The sequence below is a fragment of the Nelumbo nucifera genome, chromosome 5 (assembly GCF_055504915.1).
Source record: "Nelumbo nucifera cultivar China Antique chromosome 5, China Antique-T2T, whole genome shotgun sequence".
Taxonomy (NCBI): Eukaryota; Viridiplantae; Streptophyta; class Magnoliopsida; order Proteales; family Nelumbonaceae; genus Nelumbo; species Nelumbo nucifera.
Genome location: NC_142653.1, coordinates 6,956,016 through 6,973,852, shown reverse-complemented (window position 1 = coordinate 6,973,852; position 17,837 = coordinate 6,956,016). Strand labels below are relative to the sequence as shown.

Below are 17,837 nucleotides of genomic sequence, written 5' to 3'. Positions count from 1 at the left end.
CAGTTTTGCCCATCTATCTCCAAGGTCAAGGGCAATATTGGAATTTGGTCCGGTTCAAGGTTTCAAGAAAACCCACACTGCATGTACCCCAGGTCTCCTGGTAGCTAAGACAAGCCACCCCAACCAACTTGGCGGCACATCAGTGTCAGCCTTAGGAGGATAAATTTTCCCAAATCTATCCAATGGCTGTGAAGATTCTAAACTAACATGAGTCTCATAAGTGTCCAGTTTAAGGGTATTACACAAAAACATATCATAATAAAATGAATCAATTATGCACTTTATTCATTTACAAAAATAAGAAATGCATGTATACATCTATGTAATCAATTAATCGAACACCCATAAGATTAAATCTAACAATATTAAATTTCATGGCCATGCTTGCATATGTGGAGGGGGGCTTATGGGCAATTTAGACCATCCATCATATTAAATCCATTGGATTTAAGACTACAATGAATCAGATGGAATCATATATCAAGTAAATCCAATTTTGATTCATTTATAATCGGATTTGAATTGTAAACAAATGTTGAATGCATTAATAAATTAATTATACACAATTGTAAACAAATTTTGTATTATGAACAAAATATATTGAAAATAAATTATGAAACTTGAACTAGTCACTCTTTACATAAACTCAACTTTACTAATAGATAGACCATAAATTTTAATTATACACAATCATATATATATATATATATTTAAATAAAATTTTAACTATACATAATTATAAACCCAGCTTTGCTAAGATCAAATTTCGATCAACCTTAATGGGATCAAATTCAAATTTGGATAATCAATTACCAGTCCTACTTAGATTGACCATGTCTTCAAATCTCTTGGATCACATTAATATTATTACCAACTTCTCATTGGGGTTTTATTCAATTGAAAAATAACAAACAATGGTTTATTTATTTATTTTATATAGAAAAGTTGTGAATAAAGAGTTTCTTCAATGTATCTGTTTGGGAGGGCTTTCATACAGCGGCTTCTTGCTTTGCAAGATAGGCCCCACATGAAAAGCTTGGAATATATGTTTGGTGAAAACCCAAAAGCCCAAATTTATTATTATTATTTTTTAATTCATCGAAAGCCCAAATATGCTTTCATTCCCCCAAAAATTTGATTTTTCAGTAAACTAATTTATTGAAAGCAGTTCAAGAAAGGCTAAAGCCTAAAGTTATGTTTGGCTTAAAGCGCTCTCAAATGGGGCCCACAGTGGCTCAGAAAGCAGCGGTTCAGCCCCTATTTAGAGCTTGACACATTAGTTAATTCAAGTCTTCATCTAAAAAATTGAGTGTAAATACTTTTTTGCCCATACTCGTTATGAGATGCCATTCAGAGCAGTCTCCCTGTTTTTACATACAGCCAAAGTTTTTCCCTCCCCAAAAGGCCTTAAACAGTAGATACGCTGTTAGGATGCGCATTGCGCACTGTGGCTACGGTAGAAGCAGGCAGCACTTCCCTCTGATTTGATATCGTAAAGAAACACGATTGAGGAATTCATTTGGAGAAACAAGTAATTGTTGGAGATGGCAAATACTCTGCAACGGGGGTTCTCTTCTGCCCGTGTGCTTCGTCCTGCTTTTATCTCAGCGCCCAGATCGTTCTCCGCAGACGCTTTGGTGGAGGTCAAGCCCGGAGAGGTCGGAGTCGTTTCAGGAATCCCCGAAGAGCATCTTCGAAGGAGGGTACGATTACTGTCTGATTCTTGCATTTACCAGACTTTTTCACAACAACCTTTTTGTTCTTCTAGATCTCTTAGAAGGATTATGTTGTTTCGTCAATTATACAAAATAAAACTTATTAGCGCCTCCTGATTCCCACAGTCCAGGTATTAGGTTCATCTCTCCTTTATCAGTTTTAGCTGCATTGTGTCATTAGGGTTCGAAGTTTGTTCTAGAACCGTGAACTTCTCAGTAATGATTATTGGTTGCAATTCTATTTATTTAGGCGTGATTTTATGTTCTAAATAGGTTGAGATAGAAATATCCACATCATGTTTTCAATTGCCTCACCGATTATTCTAGTTTCTATCCATGTAATATTTTCTTCTGATGACAACATATGCGATTATCTTCCCATATTTTAAATAACTTTACTAAGCTTAGTTTCTTTACTAGAAAACATCAATTTAAGACAATGGTGGAAGTGCAACTGTCCTATCCCAGGGACCTTGCTACTACCCCAGGTCCATTTGCTTTACTAGAAAAACTCTGAAGTCTGAAATGGTATTTGTAATATTATACTCACGGAAGTTCAAATGCAAGTAACTTACATCCTCAGATATGCGGGAAACTGAGAAATATGGTTATAATGGAAGTAATATTTGTATGGGACGGAAGTTGAGCAAATACTTTATCAGTTTCAGTGGGAAGAATGTTGCACTTTTCGTGAAATTAATGGAAAATCAAGAGCTTGCAGCTATGTTGACCGCAATAGAGTTGATTTAGGGAGACATGTGTATACAAATTTAAGAAATTCTTTTCCAATTGATTGAGCTCTCCCCCATGGATATTATAAGCTGGGTTATGAGATTTTTGTACATCTCTCATAGACTTCACTATTTTTCCTTCTCAAATCACTTTTTTTTTTCTTTTTTTCTTTTTAGAGTTGGAGACAAATCTTTATTTAGTCAAATAATTGGGCACCAAATCCTTGATGAGTGGCAGCTAAATCATGAACTAGAAATATTTTTCATTAATATGAAAACAATTCATTTAGAAAGATAGTATAGAAGAAAGTATAAAAGCTAATGGTCCCAAAGAAAAGAAAATTCATAATAGGAATAACTGGCCAAGCAACAGACCCTAACAAATTCAAGGTCTCAAACCCCAACCTGATAAAAAGAGGCAAAATAGATACAAGCACGGCATCATAGAAAACCCAATAATAACTCATTAATTAACATCCTTTCCTTGGCAAGCCCATTATCTATGAAATTGGGTAACCTCGAGATCTATTTGAGCTAGATGTTCATGATGGTGACAGAGACCTCTAATAGAATGGCTCAATCTCCCATTAGATGTTCTCTCATGCAGCCAATAACAACTCTATAGAGTCCTCTACCCCAATCCTCTAGAAGCTCATGGAAACATGAGTTCAAGACATTGGAAGGGACAATATCAGTCACACTCTTAACAATATTAGTAGTCAAAATGTTCTTAATTATCATCCATTCATCATTATTATAAAATAAGGCATCTTTTTTTTTCTAATTACAAGTGTATATTATTTATCAAAAACCAGTATGCGGTATGCCTGCTTGGAAAAGTTTTTTATTTTTAATTGTCTAGATGTTTAGTAGATAATGCAGAGATTATCTAAATCAACATTTATTCAAGTTCATCTTGAACTTTAAGATATTATATCCTAATCCCTAATCATAGCAAGTCAATAAGTACTGAGACATGCTTATTTTGCGACCAAGACCTACTTGTTTATTTGATTATTTCCTTTTTTTTTTACTTCAATTGGTTTATTTCATTTCCTTTCATGCTTGGCAGGTTGTAATTTATTCACCTGCTCGAACTGCATCCCAACAAGGTTCTGGAAAAGTTGGAAGGTGGAAAATTAATTTTCTGTCAACCCAGAAGTAAGCTCTATGGCCTTCAGCTTTTTTTTTTTTTTAATTTTTTATCTTTTATAAATTAGTTGTATATATCGAAAAATTAATCAAAAGTAAGCTGTGTGTGTGTGTAACTATGGTGGTAAGCAGTTCTAATGGCATTTAATTTAACAGGTATGATATTCCAGTATTAAAACCCATCATGGGCAGACCAGGTTGGGGTTGGGGTGGGTTGAATAATCTATATTGAACATGACAATTGGCATACTTAGTTTACCTGGTGACTCCTCTATATTTTATTTATTCAAAATTGTCATTAGTTAGTTTATACTGTACTAGTTGCCTAATTCCCTCGAGCACCAATTGGCTATGAGTGGAGAACTGAATATTTTTCGAGATTGGATCACTTACATTCACCCAGAAAGGGCCAGTTTCCATGTAAGTTGAATTTAAGTATGGCTAAAAAGTCATGTTCAGTTGAATTAAATATTTTGCATTTCGTTCTTGTGATGATTTTGAGGATGTTTGGTTAGAGGAATCAATTTGATGATTCTGATTTTTAAATTTTCCATATCATCTGATTCACCAAATCATGTGGAAAATCCCATGTAAGACCTATTCCTCAAAAAATTCGTTGTGGAATTGGTTAGTCTTGATTTCTTTGTTCTGAGTGATGCCCAAAGCTTTAGGAGATATCTTCATGAATTCATTGTGGGTGGGGGGAGGATGGTTTCTAAAATGGCAGTGACATGTCCATGTGCAATTTTTTTTATATAAATTTTACCCTATGAATTTATCAGTATATGCGTATCAAATTCTTGCACGACATTCATCATTTTCACAACAAGACAAGAAGGTAAACAAATCTAGATATAACACTCTTTTGAAGATAATGGATACAAGCCACAAATATCTCTCAGGGTTGATCAACCCTCGCACCACTGGGATAAAGGAGAACTAGGTGCTTCTCACACTAGGCTCTCCAGAAATGGTTCCAGTGGCTGATAATCTCAATAATTAAGAGAAAGGGGCTAAACAGAACCCAAGTGCCAATCCTAGAATGCCTCTATTACACCTTACCTCTTTCAGGTCGGAATTCTCTGGCCTTCTCTCAATTTTGGGTAGCACACCTTAGAACACCTCTGCAGGCAGAAAAAAACTATTCAAAAGCCTCTCCAAAAATCTTAAAAGACCAAGCAACATCAAGCAGACTAATCAGTCTAGTATTCTCTCGATGTTAGGCAGCACACCTTAGAATGCTTCTCTAGGCAGAAAAACTAATTCAAACAACTCTCCAAAAATCTTTAAAAGACCAAGCAACATCAACCAGACTTATCAGCAATTCAGCACCTTCAAGCCCCACGTACATGGGTCTATCTCAATGGAAGAAGAAAAGGATCTGCTATGATGTCAAGTAGGTTAATTTTGGCAATAAAAGCTCTCTAAAATTAGTGCAGAAAATAAGAATTGAGAGAAAAGAGAGTTGTAGCAAGAGAGAAGAAGAGGGAAGAAGAGAAGAATGGAGAGCAACCCACTCCAAGTAACAGTGGTCATGAGAGTCCCCAGTATCTTTTATATTAAAGATGAAATAAAGAATAAATTATATCTGCAACCATGGTGAGGTGGCATCCATAAAATAATAAAGAAATGTGGCCCATGGGCCTAATAAAGAAACACTCTAACAGCGCACTAACACAATATAAAAAATAAAGTAGCATAATAGGCCCAATAAAGAAAGAAAAGATATAGCTGGCCTGTCATCAGATAATGCTTGCCAATTGTCACACATGGGCAATATTAGAGGTTTTCACCAAAAAAGGGCAATATTAGAGGTTACTTGAGTCTTGAAAGATGATCTGTGTTCTAAAATGGCATTTTTATCTGGGTCCACAATGCAGGCTCTTTACTAACATAAGTTAAATTTGTAATTGAGATATTGTAGTACTTTTAAATACTCCCTTGGACCATATTTCTTAATATATTAGAGGTTACTTGAGTCTTGAAAGATGATCCATTGTTCTAAAATGGCATTTTTATCTGGGTCCACAATACAGGCTCTTTACTAACATAAGTTAAATTTGTAATTGAGATATTGTAGTACTTTTAAATACTCCCTTGGACCATATTTCTTAATAATGTGATAACCTGTTTCTTATTATCAACTTGCACTTTTAGGTGGGAAAATCCATTAATGGGCTGGACATCCACAGGGGACCCATATGCCAATGTTGGTGATGCAGGACTTAGTTTCGATAGTGAAGAAGCAGCAAGGGCATTTGCTGAAAGACATGGTTGGGAGTATGCGGTATGGTTCCATAGTTCTTTGAATTTCAAAGAAAATGAGTTATTCAGGAATCTTTGTATCTTTGAACTTTTGTTTTTTATATTCTTTCTCCTTGTTTGTACTTTGTAATAAGAGATCTTGTCATACAATACCATCCCCCCTCTCTGTGTATCTATCCATCACCAAACTTTAGTAAATGTGGAGGGCAGTCATCTTAAAAATTTTGAGAGGTCACCAAAAGTGGTACCTAATGTTTTAAAAGGCAAAGGCATGAGGCGAGATGGTAGGATATTCTGATTCATGAGGCTTAAGCCTCAGAATCTCTCTCTCTTCTAAGAAAAATATAAATCAGAATGGGGTATATATAGTTAGAACCCAAAAAATATGAGCTATTTTGATAGTATATACTTTTTCCATATACATTTCTACGAGTCCATGTTTTCCCATCTTTGCCAAGTCAGGCTCCTGGACACACATTGGCTTCTGATTCCCATGTCCATGCCTATGCAACACTGCCCAGAAGCATGGGAACAGCACAAAAGAGTCTCAAAAAGAGTATAAGCAAATTATTGAATGAAAACTAGTAGAGAATACAAATATAGAAAATCAGGATCTATAAACAACTAGCATCCAGAAACCCTTCTCTACTTCTCTTATGTATACATTATACATAACAATTAATTTTTTTTTTTGATAAATATGCATGACAATTAATAAAAAAGAACCTATGTGTAACATTTTGATTCTTTATTCTCTGGTTTTGCCTTTGTTGAGGTTTTGGATTTATACTGTCTCTTTCTTTCTTCTGACTTAATTATTGTGACCAGATAAAAAAGATCTTTTAGCATATAAAGAGAAGACAATAATAGAAAGTACCATTGTCTAGTCTACACAATGAAGGACTGCACCCAAGAACCTCTTACTCAAGCAGGCCAAATAAAAATGAATACAACAAAAACGCTTTTCTTCTTTACTTATTAATGTGGTTTTCTATTAATGATTCACAATAACAGATTATTGCTTTCCTGCTTTAGTTGAAAATGTTTTCTCTAGTAACTGCTACATAAGCCAATACTTTAATTCTATCAACTGCAGAGTCCACATTACTGTTCCTTAAGATAAGGTTGCTTAGCTAAGGCCAGAGTATCAATAACTGGCCTGATTGACACAAGAGTTATTTATTGGGAGAAGATAAAGAGAAGAACTTTCATGCTTTACCACAGAATATATGCTCAGAGGTTGGTCTATGGTGGCATCAGCATCAACAATGAGAAAAAAATCCAACATAGCATGGATCCCTCCCCCACAGGGCAGAATAAGATGAACTTTGATGTCTGTAGTATTGGTTATCTTGGAGAATTAGGTATTGGTGGTGCTTTTAAAGACTATGAAGGGGACATTGGACTTTTTTTTCTGGATCAGTTGGAGTTGGAAACTTCACTAGAGCTAAATTATAGGCAGCACTTCAGGGGCTGAGGTTGGTTAATTCATCAGACTTTTTGGGAGTGATTATAGATCTGCTGGTTGAAAGGAGAAGTGGCAGGACCTTGGAATTGCAGAAATGAAATTAGGAGGCACCTCATTCATATATTGCAAGCAGAAACTTCTTGGACACCTGAATCTGCTAATTTTTTTTTTGCAGATTCTCCAGCCTGTGAGGTCTTAAGTAGATAGGTATTGCCATCATTATTGGGCAAATACACTCTGGGGTAAAACAGTTTGTCTATTGAATAGAGCTGCTACTGTGTGTATATGAGAGTGTACATTAGCACTAGGGGAGCAAGTCGGGTTAGGTTAGGTTGGGTTGAAGTCAACCTTAACGCAACCCAAGCTGTGGAGCCCCCAACCTAACCCTAACCCAACCCGAAGTTTTCAGGTTGGGTTGTGCTGGGTTGGGTTCGAGTTGGCCCAATTTCTCTATTTCCTTTTGCCAAATGTTCTTATTTCCAGATCAATTCAGTTTTAGCATTATTATATGTAAAAGAACATAGTTATCATTCTTTTAAAATTTTTGCTTTTAAACTTATTGTTGACATACAAATATGCATACACCAAGGCCTCAACCCCAGCCCTAACCCTAACCAACCTGACATTTTTGGGTTGGGTTTGGGCTAACTCAGCTCAAATTGCAGCTCTAATTAGCACTGTACAGTTTTTATATCATTATTAAAATTTCAACGGTTATTGATAAATAAATAAATAGAATTTCCATAGCTACTGATCAAAAAACAAGAAAAATGATATGGTTATTTATCTTTTTATGTGTAGAAAGAAGGAAAATTCCATCATAGTCCATAGCTCAATGCCAATAGTGCCTGAGGACCAGCCATCATTTTCAGTGGTTTGTTAGCTGGTTTGTTCCAGCATCGATGCGGAATCAAATCCCGCAACCAGCACTTTGGGGAAAAAGGGGTCAGGGGGAAGTTATTAATGGTGCATAGCACTGAATGCCCCAAAAAAAGTGATGTTTATGCACATAAGTGCACCTCCTGAATTAGTTTGAAGAGAACTCTCACTATGAGATATTCTTCATTTAAATCTTTAAAACTAGGCAGAAATTGACTTTTTAAAAAAATTGGTTTTGCTAAGTAGTTGGAAACATTGAATAAAGTGGTGGAGCATCTGGGGGTTTATTTTGGTACAATTTCCTTTTTCCACACATCCTTTGGAATTTGGATGGGCTTGAAGTTCAAAACCTTGTTAAAGAATGAAGTGGTTTGGCTGTATTTTTTTTTGCTCCTATTCTCATTGTGCATTTTTAGTTATAATTATGATTATTATTGTTGTTATATGTTAGCTTGTCTTGATCATTAGCTTAGAATGTGAAGAAGGTTGATGCCACTTCATTTTTTTCTCCTTCCTATCTGATTTTCCTGATGACCATATTTTGCAATTAAACCCCTATATTCTTCACATGTTACACATACTTGACATGACCTTGTCAACTTTTTTGCAGGTTAAAAAGCGTCATACACCTCTGCTAAAGGTTTGATATTCTTTGTACACTGGCTTTTGTATCATATTAGCTTTTCTACTGGAAGTTCCATTTTAGATTGATTAGTTATTAGATTCGGTAATATAATCACAAGTTGAGGATTAGGAAACAATGCATGGTAGGCCTAAGAATTGAAGAACACCCCAAGGTTTTACAGGATTTACATTCTGGGATTACAATTTTTCAATTCCATCCTTGTAATCTTGTATGTGAAATGTAAATCCAAAATATCTTGTATCATGTTGCCTGCCCTACAGAGTCCTTGCAGCATATAGATGAAGTGCACATGTGTCTTTTTTTCTTCCTGTTATATGAACTTTTGTCATTGACCTTCACCTTGTAATTAGTTATCAGTCCTAATCATGTTGAGGATAGACCATGCTTCTGTTTAAGAGGAAGGATTAATGTGAAATTTTTATTGAAGTGTTCCATGCCAACCTGATAGAGCAATCTCCCTTTTCTAGGCATCAAACCAACAATGCAAGAAAAAGCTTTGACAGTGGCAGAGTTAGAACTTGTGAATAGTGATGAGATGAAGCAGCTAGTAAGTGAAGACTTTAGGTCAGGAGAAGATTAGATTCAACAAACTCCACTGTTTAATGAAATCAACAATAGATATGAAAGTGTTGCTAATAAAATCCTGTAGAAGTACTTAGTTTGGCAGATAGTACTTATAAAACCCTGTAGAAAGTGATGTTGATTTGGGTAGAGTTTAGAGTGAAAAGAGGGTAAGTGAACCTTGGTTATTCTGAGTTGCCCAACTTAATGGTTTTTTACCTGCATCATTTTCATAGAAGTGGAGGCCAAACAATAGACTGATAATGGCACTGAAGGGCATAGTACTGGCAGGCTTATGATAATCTATGCAATGGGAAGTGGCTAATTTTCAAAAATAAAATGATCAGAGAGCTATAATAAACACCAGTCAATAGTTCTGAGGTTTTCTAGTGGTAAACCTGTTCCCAGATTCCAAAAAACTTTTGAAGACCATAACTTTGTAATTTGTATTGATGGAAATTTCTAGTAATATTATTTCAGTGGACTCCAAGAGCAGCAAATGGGTTTGCGGACCAGCTAGCTAAGCAAGGGGCTAATAGGGAACATTCTTTTTGGGCTCAGTTGTAAGGATGTAAAGCAAAATCTTAGGTGGAATTTTAAAGGATAATGGGATAGGCTACTCAATTTCTGTACTAATTCTCATATCATTTTCTTAATAAAATCACTTTTACTGATAAAAAAAAATTCTAGTAATATTGTATCATTTTGAGTTAGCTTGAAAAGATTTTAAAAACTGTGGCCAAAATGTGCTAATGCATTTTTTTTTGCTACTCTGCCATTGTTTGCTGTAAATGATATTTTGGTAAGGTTTCCTTCTAGAACCTAGATATTCCAGTCATAAAAGTTGAATTGGAAACATTTAATCTGATCAAGATCCTGTCAAATTTGTTGAGAACTCATCTTTAATTGGTAAACATGTTAAAATTGATTTATTTTTTCATCAGAGTTCCATTCCATAGAACAATCAGAACTAAAAATTTAAGTTGTGTTTGGATAAGCTTCAGGAAACCCCAATTTTAGGTTTTGTCCTTTGGAGCTTAAAAGTGTTTTGGCTTTAGATTGTTAAGTTTTTAAAAGCAACTCTCACCAAACGCTCAAAACACTTTTTTTGGCTCATTTTGTTTCCCATAGCCCAATCTCAAAAGCAAAAGCTTATCCAAGCAGAGGCTTAATTTAAGGATTGGTAGTTGTTTTTTGTTTCCCATTGCCTTTGTTCATTAGACATCATCAAGTTTCTCCGAAGTTTTCAAAATGGTTATGGCTTCTGTATACTGTGCGTTTTTATTGGTATAATTTATTGGATCTGAGCTATATGCAGTATGCTCTACAGCTGAGTTGCAGAATGTGGCTGTATTGATCTTGAGACTAACCAAAAAAAAGGTCTTGAGAGGGTAAAAAATTTAGCTTCGCAAAAGCATAACAAGGCTACTGTACAGTGCTTACATAAGTTTTTAATGGCAGTATGCATGCTGTGGTGCCTTATGAGTTATGACAAGGCATCATTGATTAAATTGTAATTATCATGTTTTAAACAAATAGTTAATGTTGCTATGTAATGGATTATCACCACAGTTTTCTAGACAATATTAGCCGCATTGCCAGATATGCACTTCGGACAACCAGCTGTCTGTTGTTTCCCTTTTGATATTATTATATAACAATTGACTTTTTTTTTTTATGAGTATGGTAACAATTAACTTGATCTACAAATTCCGTGTGACTTATGATTGTGCGAGGCGATCACTGTAATGTCACTCCCATTCCTCTAAGATTAGCACTTGTGCATGTCTCTGTTTTGGAGTGGGATCGGGGTGCCATTTGTGTTGCCCAGCACGCTACAACCATATAGCTAAAGACTAGCACTTGAGCAGGTCTGTGTTTTGTAGTGGGACCAGGATATTATTCGTGCACTTGACCACATGAATTGAACCAATTGATGTCCTAGAATGTTTGGCTACATTACATTTTCTATTTCTTTTTCACTCATGTTATGTTTTAGCTCTCTTCTCGATCAGTGTTTATATTTTATTTTTGGCTACTGCACAATGTATGTGGTTTCATTTTATTGATGTCTTTTTTTTTTTTTCTTTCCTACAGCCCAAGGCATATGCGGACAACTTCAAGTGGAAGGGCCCACCCAAGAGTGAGTAAAACTGAATTCATCTTCCCATCCCGTTCTCAAGTTGCGAAAGGTGATTTAACGAGGCTCGGCATATCTTTGTTATCTGTTTTTCTATTGATCCGATCTTTCCTCTTATCACAAGTGAAGATTTACCCTTCTAATAAGAAAACCAAACTGATGAAATGTACTATCGCTTCATTTCCATTATTTCTATAGTAAGGTGCATTTATATTACACTCTCTTTATGCTATATACAACGAAACGAAAGACTCTTAAGCGTTAAAACTGGACTTTGAAGCCTCACTGGTATGGAACTTCCATGTGAACAAATAGTCCTTGGACTCGCAGGACAGTCTGATTACATCACAAGGAGCATTGATTGAACACTTTTTCCCGTTGCTTCCCCACTCTATCGTCACCCTGCAGGAGAACCCATTTGAAGAAACCGGTACTTTTAAACCTGGAATGTCCAACATCACCTCCCCGCTGATCCTCTTGCATGCACTGCCCCTTAATCGTCCATCATAGGTTGCATCAAGCCACGGGCACTCTGGCTGCCCCACCATCTCCTTGTACGCAGAATTTGCCAGTCTAACCTTGTGGTTAGAATCGGAGACAACAGCTGGTAAGGCTTCGGACTCCACTTCTTCCTCGACCTCCTCTGGTCTCTTGGAGGTGTGCATGTTGAAAGTTGGGGTGGGATTCTCACTAATGAACACAACGCTGATGCTCGACCCTATGGGTCTCACAGGCTGAGGTGTTATAACGCTTCGGCAGCTGGGTGGTTCCTGCATCCTCCGCAGCAGATCATTAGGGGGTTCCTGCAGCTTTTGCAACAGGTCCTTTTCCTCCGGTATTTCAATCCTGGAGTTCAAGTCCAAAAGCTTTTCTTCATTCTGAGAGCAGTAGGGGTTTGTGCTATCCATTTCTGGTACCGATTGGGCTGCAACAGGAACTGGAGAGGGACATGGGAGAAGAGGAAGGGTGACTGGATTGGAAGGCTTTGCGGTTGGCTCCTCCATACTAGGACTTGGGCCGAAACCTGGAGTAGGAATGGGAAACCGGAGAAACCCATGAGCAAAACCCTGCAAGGATAGACCGAGTAGGGTGTTCTTGGCGAGGGATGCAGTATGATAAAGAGAAGAGAACCCTCGGAGATGCGCCCTTGTTCTCTTGTTGGTTGCAGGTGAGATTCCGGTTCTGCTCCTCTTTCTGGACACGGTAGGCCTAGCTCGTAGATGGGATGAGAAGTTTTTGGGTGCCGTTGGGCTCTCTAGTATGGGATGCATGGGAATCTGAGGCTTGGGAGCAATGGGTCTATACCTTGACATGATCTCATCAGTTTTAGAGGAAGAGGAATAAATGTTTAGGGAGTTCATGATCATGGTTTCCTTCATTCCGCTCTCTTGATGATGCCTGAGCAGGCCCACCAAGTTGTGAGTCATGAGGGGAGGAGAAGGGTCGAAAACGAAAACTAGAATTACTGGGAGAGGGAGCCAGACAGGGAGGGGGAGAGAGGAGGCGAGAGGGTTCTGGGATAAGGGGTGGAGTTGGTCCTTTTAGCTTAGCCATCGAGGTATGCCAAAGATGAGGGCAACTAGAAAGGATGATGAAGGAGAAGGTGGCACGCGGGTCTGGGCGCTGAGTACGTGGTAGGGAGTGTTGGAGTGGATGACACGTTGGTGGGGCTGATGGAAGGGCAACAGCTGCGCTTGGATAGGACCGTTTCTTTTGAGGACTCCATGCATGTCATAGGGCACATAAGCATGGGAGGGTGGCTTGACATTTGACGTTCATTCATATAAATCCTCTGTGAACTGTGTGAATTGGCGCCAACACCAAGGCACTTTTGTTTTACACGTGTTGGTTGGTTGGGCATCCTTGTTTGGTTACCCATATTGGCTTACAAGGGATACTTTGTTTCGAGTTTGGACTATTTGGTTGTGGGATATCGAATTTACGATTCTAACCCCGATCAAATTTCTCGCCTCTTAATATCCATCTCATCCAACGTTGGGTGATGTGACTGGACGTCTCCTGTCCAGCCACATCACTGGACAATGCCGGGTGAATCTTTGTTTGATGATATAGCGCTCCACTGATTATAGAGAGAATAGGGAGTAGTCAGTTCAGTTGGTCGTTTCCATTTGAAAGGGACGAAATCAGAAGGCACCTGATTTGTTCCATTCCCTTGCAGATCTGACCATGGCCCAGAGAGAGAGCCAGAGAGGGGGTCCGCAAGGGGAGGGAGAGAGCATATCTCATCAGATAAAAATGGTTGCGATTAGCCGGTTGTTGTTAAGAGGCCATTTACATTTACTGATAATGTATCGGGCTGACGCCTGACAAGCATGAGAAGACGTTTCAAACTTTCAATTCTGAGAGGGGCCACTTGGGTAAGGTCCATATCTGGTTTACATTCCAAAGACCCCGGATAGCAGGGACCAACATTAGATAATGATCACCAATCACCCCCCCCTCCTCTATTAGCTGGTTGTTGATGCGCAGATGCTAGCCCGGCTCATCTCGGTCTACATTCTAGGTTTACTAAGGTTTTCAGGCTAAGCTGGGTTAAGTTAGAATTCCATAATGAGTTCCATTGTGTCCTACATCCCAAATTTATATGCTAATTAAATCCGCAATATGATATTCACTGGCCACAATTAACATCCCAAACTTGTATAATTTGTTTTGTTATGTAAGTAACTGACTTCAAAAAATATATTAGCCGAGCTTAAAATGAAGTGAGTCCGTCCAAACTTGGATCCTGGCTTCCAGCAGACTTGTCTCAATGTTTCAGACTTCCAGTTGGTCTCCATTCTTTCTCTTCGGACAATGCTTCATAGCAGAACTACAGAAGAGGATAAGTGAGCAAAAATGATAAATCTAGTCTCCTATTTTCTCAGTCCTCTCTCCTGTTGTATACATCCACAGGCATTTAACGCTACAATTGGAAGGGTCCTAGGAAAGAACTACACCACTAATTGTGTTTTCAGATTCTAACCATCTGCTTTGCATATAAAATTCAGAGCACATTTCCTGTGACCACGTTCACAGGATAAACCCGAGACCCCAGAGATGTGAAAAAGACAATATCACGTCAAGTTGGTGTCGGATTAAAACACTGGCATGTTCCAAAATCACTGGGGGTCTCGGATTTGTCCTGGACCGGTGGTCGCATGAAACGTAAATTCAATAAAATTAACAGAACCTAACCAACTGTTCAAATTGATCCCTTCAAAATATAAATTCTTATGATTTGATGATCATGTAGATATATCTCTTTGGACCTCTTAAATGGGATTATTGACCTTTGGATCTTGACTCTTGGTAGAGAAGGGCTGAAGTGGCTATAAAATGCCCGGGGGCTTACCATTTAACAGAAGATATATTCCACCATAATGGAATGGCAAAATGGTATTCGCATGTCTAAGTAATTGTAATAAATCTCGGTTGAGTACAGTTTGAGTTGACGAGTCAACTTTAATCTTTGAAGTTCAAACTTAAGCTCCATTAAATTCTTCCTTTCGCTTTGAACACTGTACACATCTCTAGTCTTGCTGTGCCCTTTCCGATAAAAGCATGCAATACAGGATGTTCATCAAAGAGATTACTGATAAAGTCTTTGGCTGGTTGTAGGGGAGAACTGGTGGAAATTAGAGGATCAAAGACCAGTTTCATCGGGGGAGGAGTGGGGTTGGGAAAAAGGTTACCCCGCTTTGCCTAAGAAAATTTTAATAGGGATTCAACTATGATGGCAGAAAGATATGATACCTGAAAAAATTGTCACCAATCAACCGACATCATAAAAATGGTAACTAATTAGGTAGATTTTTAACAAAATCCGTAGGGGTTTTGATTGATCAAATCCCTTTTAATATCATATCTTTCTAGGATCATAGATTTTTTTCATTTAAAAAATAATAAAAAATAGGTCTTTAGCTTGTGTACAATCAAAACTGAGCGAACTGGTTTACACTACAGGATTCTTAAAAAAGTTTACTTAAATACACGTGTTCTGTTATAAGCTATAATCCTATTTTCACTTTTAAGCTTATTTTGATATAAATATCTTTCAAGGGTAATCTGGACTTGCTTATTAATTTTTTCAATTTTTCTTGTATTTTTAATCAAACAACTCAAAAGGTCAAACCAAATGATTGGTTTGTTTAATTGGAGTAGAAATGGAAAATCGAGATGGAATGGATTTGATGACAAGCGTACAAATACAAATATGTACAGTATAAATACATATAAAAATAATACAAAATAGCACTCTACATATTTGTATTTGTACTCCTTCCAAACTGAGCCGATGGGTTAGAAATTTATCATGCCGTATTTATGATTTGTCAAATAAACCTCATCTACAAAATTATTTTTGCCTCGGGTATTATTTCATCTCCCATAAAAGTTACCCCCTTAATAAACTTACATGTTCCTCAGTCTCTTTCATAGTTTTCAATGCACCAAAGCGAACCTAGGTGATAGCACAATGCTTAGTCTCCTAAAATTCCTTTTCCTAGTGTTTCAAGGTTTGTATCTCATAAATAAATGTTTTCTTCATAATGTTTTGAGGCTATTATCTCAAAAATAACCATTTTTATTTGGCAACATTCTATGAGAACGTTTCTATCATTCCCAATGTTTTTGTGGAGCAGGAATGTGCTTGGTACAAAAAAAAAAAAAGAAACAAACAAACTATTCTCACGTGAGAACAACACTCAAAAGAACACGTTCTTTGGGGGTGACAAATTGACACTCTCAAAGAACGTGTTCCCAGAGAATGCGCGGTTCTCACAACATTAATGCATATTAATGAACATGTGCCATCGATTCCCATGTGAGAGAAGGGGTATATTTGGTTATTTCATGCAAAATGATAGCAAGCCCTAAACAATCACCTTTATTCATTCAATACTACCTCATTGCCACTGCACATCTCAGAGGAGGGAACTCCCTTGGCTCCTACTGCATCAATATTCCTTCTCGCCATACCTGGTTTACTCATCATTGCTTTGTTATACTCATAGTTGCTCTAAATAGATTACTCAAACTAATCTTTGACAACAATCATCTCTAATGGATGCTGAATTTCCATTATCTGAATTCATTTGTTCATATTTTTTTTTTAACTTTGTTGGATATCTTGAAATGTGGGGTTTTTATTATGTCGATTGAGTAGGGTTTCTTTTAACCTGAATTCTTTTTACAAACGTCATTTCTGTTTCTGAAGAACAAAAATGCGTTCTCAAAAAACATTTTGCCAAACGTCTCTATTACTCCCGAAGTGTAAGAAATAAAATTCTTGTTCTAGCACAATAATTTCTAAAAGAACAAGAACAGGTGGGAGCATTACCAAACAGGGCCTAAGGGGCTAACTCTGCTTTTGCCATAGAAAAAGAAGAAAATAATGAAAAAAGGGCAAAGCTCCTGTTCATCTCAGAAAAGAATGATGAAGAGGTGAAGCCCTTGTTCTTGTTTAAAAAAAATGCAAGAAAAAAATACTTGAAAATGATGAACGTCCCTATTATTGCTTCAAAAAACATAAAGAAAAGCAATGTTTTTGAACCACCAATGATTTGGATGATCAGACTGTTCAGCCCAGGAACCGTCCAGGCAACCGATTCTGTTTCACCCTTAACTTGTTCCTTGGCCAAAAATCGTTGACTTGGTCAGCTACCCATTGGCCTAGGTGGTTGAACCGTCGACCCAGACAACAGTTTTTTATCATTATTTATTTTAATTATTTTTTATTTTTTAAATTAAAATGGGCCATTCAAGCCAGATGATCGAACTGCTGACCCAAAAACGGATGGCCAAAACAGCTCTGGTTCCGAGTCAGTTTTTAAAACATTGAAGAAAAGAATCAAATGAAGAACAAGAGCGGAGTCCCTATTTTTCTTCCAAAAATGAAAGGAAAAAAATTCAGAAACTTAAAGAAGAGAGAATTATTTCCTATCCGAAAAAAGAAGGCGCTGATCTGATCCTCTATTTCTATTCTAGAAGAAGTCATACCTATGTTCGACTAGTGTTACTTGTTTACAAGATGAAGTCATAATTTCAATTGCTCTAAGTATTCACCCTTCAAGTCTTTGAAGTCTTTGAAATCTTTCAAGTCCTTTTTTAAAGAGAATTATTTCCTAACAAATGCATGTTGATTTATGAAGTAATAAAAGGAATGTTACACTGTATCATTGCCTATGCCATTTGAGCACAAAATGTAAAATATAAAAATATTATAAGTTTAATACCGCTTCTCACGCTTTGGCAAGGGAAGGACTTCATGAGCAAGGTT

The 17,837-nt window shown here is 37.1% G+C and overlaps 2 protein-coding genes across 2 annotated transcripts; one reads left to right on the top strand and one right to left on the bottom strand.

Moving 5' to 3' along the window:
• The first annotated feature begins 1,374 nt into the window (after positions 1 to 1,374).
• On the top strand, positions 1,375 to 11,773 carry FRO1 (NADH-ubiquinone oxidoreductase-like protein). Its single transcript, XM_010274603.3, has 5 exons — positions 1,375 to 1,703; positions 3,519 to 3,607; positions 5,756 to 5,885; positions 8,821 to 8,850; positions 11,515 to 11,773. The coding sequence occupies exons 1-5, from the start codon at positions 1,545 to 1,547 to the stop codon at positions 11,566 to 11,568; spliced, it is 462 nt and encodes a 153-aa protein (XP_010272905.1). The 5' UTR covers positions 1,375 to 1,544; the 3' UTR covers positions 11,569 to 11,773.
• A 38-nt stretch (positions 11,774 to 11,811) lies between these two features.
• Positions 11,812 to 12,936, bottom strand: LOC104609803 (uncharacterized). The gene has a single exon (XM_010276188.1). It carries the CDS (start codon positions 12,934 to 12,936, stop codon positions 11,812 to 11,814), a length of 1,125 nt encoding a protein of 374 aa, XP_010274490.1.
• Between the last annotated feature and the right edge of the window lie 4,901 nt (positions 12,937 to 17,837).